Source organism: Paramacrobiotus metropolitanus, unplaced genomic scaffold (genome assembly GCF_019649055.1).
Source record: "Paramacrobiotus metropolitanus isolate TYO unplaced genomic scaffold, Prichtersi_v1.0 Parri_scaffold0000132, whole genome shotgun sequence".
In the NCBI taxonomy this organism is placed as follows: domain Eukaryota; kingdom Metazoa; phylum Tardigrada; class Eutardigrada; order Parachela; family Macrobiotidae; genus Paramacrobiotus; species Paramacrobiotus metropolitanus.
In genome coordinates this window covers 22,312-29,437 of record NW_026570352.1, presented here as the reverse complement: position 1 = coordinate 29,437, position 7,126 = coordinate 22,312, and the positions used below count along the sequence as shown (strand labels likewise).

Genomic DNA, 7,126 nt, shown 5'->3' with positions numbered 1-7,126 from the left:
TCAACGTGCACGATTTTTTCTCGCCTTGCGGAAGCTGACAATCCACATGATAGGATCAAACAGCAGCTGAATCATGTACATCATGTGACAGTACTGAAACACCGTGAAAATGGTCAGCGACGGCTTCCCGATCAGAAACCACTGATAGAACAGGATAACATCCAACGGCAGCCAGCAGATAATCACACTAATGGTCGTCAACGTTAGAATCAGAAACGGCCGGACGACGCTGCGTTCGACAGTCCGCGGCGGCCTCCCGGCTCCGTGGATTCGCGACATATTTCCGGGGTCCATGTTCTCAAGTTTCTTGGCCAGTTCAACGCTTTCCGATGCGTCCGTGACCTTTCCTAGTTTTTTACTGAACCGTTTAATAACCAGATAAGCATAGACACCGGCGATTATAAAAAGCGGGGCAAAACGGTTCAGAATACTATCCACCCGGGTGAAATAAAAATATCCTTGTGGTACCGGTATGGAGCAAATCTGCGATGTTTCCAGTCGAACTTGATAAGCATTTGGCTTGAACATAAACAGGGATGGCAGTTTAAACAAATGCACATACAGCACAGTTAACACGCAGATCAAACATGCCATGTTTCTGGTATGATAGTTCCGGTAGCCGAGAGGATACGTCAACGCCCATAATCGGTTCAATGCAATCAGCATGTGACACATCACCGGCACGAGACTGACCACCCAGTGGAAATAAGAAAAGGTCAAGCAGGTTGTTAATCCCTGGAAAGAAAATTCAACGTTGTAGACTTCGCTCAAGAATATGAACGGGAACGCTCCGGCTAAGTACACGGTATTGGCGATGTAGAGAAATAGAAGGTACACGGTGAAATGGTTGATATATGCCGGGCGCATAATATGGACAATCAGGAGGCCGAAGTTTAGAATGAAGGACGTGACAGCGATGACGGTTTTTACGGCGAACTGTGGAGTAAGCGTGGCGCCGGTTGGCGTTGTGGAATTCCCGAATCCGCGCGCAGTCAAGTTTGCAATTGAACCGTTGATGATTTCCATAGTAAAAATATTCCGTGTTAGAGTGATCGAATTCGCCGATTCTTGCAAAATATTACTAAGTCTGTTCTGCAGTAGGTACTGCCGCTGCTGCACTGGTTATCAATACAAAAGGAGTTCAAGATTTTGTAAGTGTAGATGTGTAAGAGAAACTGGCGCAGTTATACGAAAATCGTGGAATAATTACTGCGTTAATTTCCGCCGCGGTTGAATGACGCTTTAATCACGTACGAAAGCGTGCTAGAGGAAAATGTCTACGACTGTGAAGAATTCCGGATGTACATACACGCTTCGGATTTTAACATTTACTACTTAATAGAAATTTCTCTTCCCGACAAGAAGTTGTGCTCGTGAATGGGAGCGGATGTAATTATCCGGTGGTTCCGCTATAAGCGGAACATAATACACTTCAAAGGCATTCAAGGACTCGTGCGGCAATTTACGCAAAATGCCAGCAGATGGAGTAAACACCACCTGGAATTGAAATGAGCGAAAAAACTTGAGTAGTGCCGTAACACCGCTGTGCGATGGTAATCTTATAGTCTCTCTTCACCGGGAATCCGGAAGCTGGTTTGGCTTACAATTTAAATTACCATCTCGGGGTGAATGGAACCGCTCGGCATGAGGTGTATTATTCCCCCCAAAATTATTTTTCTGCGGATGGTGTTAATAATGGTCGCAACGTTCTCGAAGGGGATTTTCATATGCATAACAACAATCGCTAGGAATGCACATTACGCACTGTAGGATGTACCGTAAATACCTAACTTTCAGTTTGATTGATTTGTTGATAAGGTGTCCAACGATATTTTACAGAACTGTTATAGTAATTTATCGATGCGAATAAGAATATTTATTTATTAGCACGAACTATAGCTTTTACTGATGCTGTTCCAGTGTAAAATATTTCTCTATACTCTGCTTGTTCTTGGTTCAGCAGCTTTAATGTGCTACATTGATACGCTGTACATTGTATTACTGGATAAGAAGAGCTCAATGCACTACATGGACGAAAATGCACATCGCATCCCGTTATTAGAAACCAGGCACCGCTATCCCCCAAACAAAAATTGAGCACATTATTGGATTGCAAATTTACAACATTTTGTTTATTGTTAAAATGCCATTTAGGTTTAAAATGCCATTTTTGGTTAAAATGTCACCCGGCACGCTAAATCCAAAAGCAATAAATAAAGCGTATTACGTGCCATGTTTACGGGTCAAAAGCATGTTTTACTAGATTGTGCTCCCATGAACAATTACACTTAATATCGCGATAGCGGCTTTGTATCGTACAAAAAACACACCGTGCATCAGGCGACAAAGAATGAGTGCTTTGATTTACCAACCACAGTTTGCTCTATTGTAACTGAAGAAATTCCGATTCAAATAGAATGCCGTGTGGATCGATTTATATGTTTAATTACTGTACTTATTCCCCAACTGGAGGCTGCATATTTCAAACTTTTCTATCACTGCAACAGTAGTTAATGCCCTCAAGGCGGTGTACTAGATTTGTTTCTAACTTGTATTGAGTCAGCAACGTATTTCTAGTTCACTACTCCTAAGCGGGCTCCAAATTTCACTTTGATCGTCCTTACAGTGCGAGCCTGGACAGTGCGAGACAAAGTGCGAGCCTGGATAGTATCTATTGTACAAGTACATAAAACATGGATTTCAGTATTCCCTACCGGCGTAGCACGTTTATAACAGCTGGTTTGCAATCCATAGCATGTCTCGTTTTCAGTGAATGGTGGCTCTTCTCAGAAAGTAAACCGGTAAACGTTTGCGGTGCCAACGTCGTAATCACTTTGGGAAATCAGCCGTAGTGCTACATGCCAATTTGTCATCAGTTGGAACTCGGAACTACAGTACTGTTTTAAAACCAGTTAATAAAGACTCTGGAGCAGTGGAAGTCACTTATTTAATTCTTTTAGTGGTGCGACAACCGGCAGAATCGCTGCTAGCCACAAAAGATTAAAGTATACAGACATTTGGTAAACGGATGATACAGTACCTAGACTCCATTAGGTTGTGTTCACGGGCAACATTTCCATCGAAGCTGATTTGAAAATGTTGCACCATTTTTTAACTTTATTGATCATCTACGAACTGCATGCCGCACGTGCACAGGATGAAGTGTACGCTCGTCCGTGGAAGATCCTCGGAAGCCGCGACCAGACGTTGCCGGTATTCAATGGTAATACCACCAATTTATTCATAATTTACTGGCTTTATTACTAGTAATCAAATATTGCAGGAACCAAAAGGTCTCCAAATGACGAATCACTGAGTGGCAATTCTTCTAACGGAACATATATAACAGAACTGTGTAGCTCTGATCGGCCGGTAATACCGACAGCAGATCAAGTTAGCCACCAACCAATTTTCATGCTAAAGGACGCCCGTTTTCGCGAATGGGCGACCATCATAAGGAAATTTGGGCTTCTGCATGTGATCGGCTATTACGGAATTCACCAGATGGCCATTTCCGGCGGTGATCTGGCACCAGAAAAAATCGAGCAGGCGTTAACTACCGCCTGGAAAGTGCCGATTGGTAGGTTTTAGGCATCAAGTTTTATTAAAATTTAACTATTTCGAGGATGTAGTAAAGCATTCTATCTTTTGATCACAGAAGCCGCTGAAGCTGCTCTCCGATCCCAAGAGTACTTTCTCCGTGGTGCCGAATTCAAGATACAAGCGTCAATATTAGAGTTGGACAAACACCGATGGTTCTCGCAAAACGGGTACTTATGCAGTTTATTGCTTGCCGTTTGGGTCTTTTGGCATAATTTTGGAATAGTAATAATTGATAATACTTGCAGAGATCATGTCGCTCGCGTTACATATACCATAGTTCTGATAAGCACGGAAGCAGACGTTCCCAGAACGCTGCAGCGAATTCCTCTGATTAGCGTCGATCACTTAGCGGAAGAACTACGACACGAGAATATTACACTACATGTCGGGCCTATCTTTCGCGCCTGGTTGGCGGATATGACCAATGCTTCCAGTGTCACGGATAAGCTTAAGGAACTGCAGTCGGTTTTACCCAACACGGCCAGCATGTGCTTTTATTCTATAATAAACGCTGGGGCTGCGCTGCGAGATGTCAGAACCGTGCAAATTATACCCGGACAACCGTTTAACGTAACATACTATTCCAGTGTTTCACGGCCGACGGAGGATGCGGTCCCGCACTCCGGCTTATCCGGAAAACGAATGTGAGCATTCCTTTTGCTTATCAATAAATTGTGGTTGTGCACACTACGAAATGACGAATACGGAATACACCCTGCCATTTTTGCAGATTCAGACGAACGATTCTGCCGTTTCTCATCAAGATCAACGGCAGTGTTCTTCCTACTTCGTATGACCCAAATCTGCGAACCCATGCCGCACTGCAGACTCTTAGTGAAGGAAGCTATGATCTGGAAAAGAGCGAAACTCCGATGCAGTATAAACTCAACAATCCCATCCATTTCCAGGACCTTCCCGGCATAGCGGACGGAATAGCCAAGGCCGTGCAATCGCGGTTAGAGGGTTCATCAAAATTTGTTCTGCGAAGTACGTATACTACTCTAAACACTTCGATGTTTCTCGCGTTCGGGACATTGTTTTTATACACCCAAAACACATTCGTGCAGTGATTTTGAACCAATATGTAAGCAATTTCTCCAAATCTCAATCGCTTATTCAGGTGTCACCACAAAGCGGTTGTATGTAAGTAATATCTAACGCAAAATCCTTTGTAGCACGCCATAGGGTATTGATGCGAATATTCTTAAAATTCTTATAATAGATATAATACTTAATTCAGTCGAATATTCTTAAAATTCTTCTATTCTTGCGAAGTAAAAATAATAGGAATTATGTAGTAATGACCGAAATCATGAATAGTGTTCCGAATGCGCGAAACACCGAAGTCGCGCTACCGAATAAGAGTATTACTCTTAGAGTAATGCGGACTGCTCCAAGCTATAAAAATTGGTTTAGTTATACCGTAAAAACATTGTTTCGTTCGCCACTCAGTTATCAGTGTTGCTTTTAGAGGAGCTGAACAACCCCGACCTACTGGGAGATAGATTGTTTCTCGGATGCACTACAGCCGGTCTGAGCGTGGACGGGATGACGGTGTCGGCACAGTTGTATGCCGGTAGAATGAAGCCCGGCGATGCTTTGTTCATATTGACGATGCCGGTTGATCCCACTTTACCGCTTTACAAACCGTTGTATAACGCCGTGTACGGAAAGGCGATCCAAAGCAGTCCTTACCCGGTTCGAGTAGTCGATCCAGATGAGGCAGAGGATGATGGCGGTTTGCCACCGATGATGGCACTGCCACCAATTTCGAACCATTATCCGCTCGCATTAATCATCGACGAAGTTGGCGAAGACCCTGAAATCTTGAGTTCTACGGTATGGTTTCACCTGCACGCTTACTAGTGGAATTTTGAGCTTCAGTGTGCGTCGCTTTCAGCTTTCGCCTTTCTGCAGGTTCTCGATAAAGTATTAGGATTAGTCGTGGCGGCTTTCAACGAGGCAAATCCACTGCAGTTAAACGATAACCGCTTGAATATCACTCTGACACGGTATGAAGGCGGAAAGACCATGAACCAAGATATGTAAGGCGCGCAATATCATATTCGGCCTGCCTAACCATGACCTTTTTGATAGTATTATGTTTTTGAGCAGGGAAAATGTTTTTACCTTTCAATTTGCCATCGTAAAGTCCGGAACGGAGAGCACATGGAATCTGTGGCAGCAACCGACCTTAAGCATTTTGCGGAGTATTATTATAAAGTTTAGGCATCCATGGCGTTTGGCATCCTTTAGCGGTGCCGATGATGGATACAGCCGTGCTCGTCTGAATACAATTTCCTAACAGCTGGCAATTTGTAAAACCGGCGAGATAGTACCGACGTTCTTAATTAAATTACCGGACTTGCAGTTGTGGTTGCATCCCGGCATTCACGGGAAAATGTTTTCCGCTGATATTTATTTTACTGTTTGCTCACTTCTGAAAGAGCATCTGCGTAGCCTCAAGAAAAGCAGTAAAATAGTTTGAGTTTGGAATTCCGAAGATTTGTGCAAAGCATTTAATTTCTGACGTCAAAAAACCATAGACTTCATATGGCCGACCTTGAAACTTCTCGAGATTAGAATGCTACAGACTACAGTGCTCGTATGGATAAATGTCCTGGATTTCACCGTGTCTGTGACTTTTGGTTCATATGGCCGCAAGAAAGTTTACGGTGCTTATCGCAACTCCGTTTCCGACTAGACAGCGCTAAATTTTTCGCGGTACTTTTCTTGTGGGCGGCGCCGGCGAGCCGGTTGTTGTTGTTCTATAGGGCCACGTCGGGTAAATAATCCGAGCGGACAAACAGACAAAGCGAGACGATCACGAAACAACAATTTACTTAACCGGTAATGAATGAAATCATAGTATTGTTTTTGGGCTTCACAATAGTATTAATTTTAAATTTCTTTTCCGCCATGCAGCATTGTACACTATGTATATCACACATCAAAATTTAACAAGAATACGTAAGACGTAAAGACCATAAGATGCGTCTTATTACAAAACTATTATCATATTTTAATTTTTCTTTTGTTTAACAGTTCAACATTCTCGGAGTTTGCTCGCTGTTCGACTCTCCACAGCCAGGATTCCGCGGCTGCATACGAGCCGGCAAACTGATGGTGAGAGATGACAGCTCATAGCGACTGCCACAGGCACGCTCTCAATAATTTTGTGCCGTCTGGCCCGTCTGAGCGTCTCACATTCCCTATCATGAAACATAAACGCATGCCTGTTATGGCACAGGCCTGCATACTTGTGCGCAGAAAATAATAAGTCAGTGTTATGGTTTAGCCTGAGACACTGAAGTATTCCACACTGTCGTCCAGGTCTTCTCTTTTGGCTAATTGGCTTGAGTCCTTTAGTATTAACCGGGCTTTGTATTTTCTGAGCTAGCAAATAGCTTACATGTTTTAAAATTCGATTGAACCATTTTTAACGGGACAGGTCGCTAAATTTCGTGACAGCTGAGTTTTACTGGTCCAGATTTACGGGAATTGCAGCTGTCTTCAACAAGTA

At 43.3% G+C, this 7,126-nt stretch overlaps 2 protein-coding genes across 2 annotated transcripts; one reads left to right on the top strand and one right to left on the bottom strand.

Annotated features, from left to right (window-relative positions):
- Positions 1–1,026, bottom strand: LOC129598929 (uncharacterized). The gene has a single exon (XM_055497015.1). The coding sequence runs from the start codon at positions 1,024–1,026 to the stop codon at positions 1–3; it is 1,026 nt and encodes a 341-aa protein (XP_055352990.1).
- Positions 1,027–2,812: 1,786 nt separating this feature from the next.
- Positions 2,813–6,077, top strand: LOC129598927 (uncharacterized). Its single transcript, XM_055497014.1, has 8 exons — positions 2,813–3,223; positions 3,284–3,580; positions 3,659–3,770; positions 3,849–4,247; positions 4,334–4,590; positions 5,075–5,442; positions 5,521–5,648; positions 5,719–6,077. The coding sequence occupies exons 1-8, from the start codon at positions 3,097–3,099 to the stop codon at positions 5,906–5,908; spliced, it is 1,878 nt and encodes a 625-aa protein (XP_055352989.1). The 5' UTR covers positions 2,813–3,096; the 3' UTR covers positions 5,909–6,077.
- Positions 6,078–7,126: the final 1,049 nt, after the last annotated feature.

Coding starts and splice junctions, on each gene's coding strand:
- LOC129598929 (XM_055497015.1), bottom strand. CDS start 1,026: ATGGAAATCATCAACGGTTCAATTGCAAACTTGACTGCGCGCGGATTC.
- LOC129598927 (XM_055497014.1), top strand. CDS start 3,097: ATGTTGCACCATTTTTTAACTTTATTGATCATCTACGAACTGCATGCC. Junction 3,771..3,848: donor CGATGGTTCTCGCAAAACGG/GTACTTATGCAG, acceptor TAATACTTGCAG/AGATCATGTCGCTCGCGTTA. Junction 5,443..5,520: donor CTGAAATCTTGAGTTCTACG/GTATGGTTTCAC, acceptor GCCTTTCTGCAG/GTTCTCGATAAAGTATTAGG.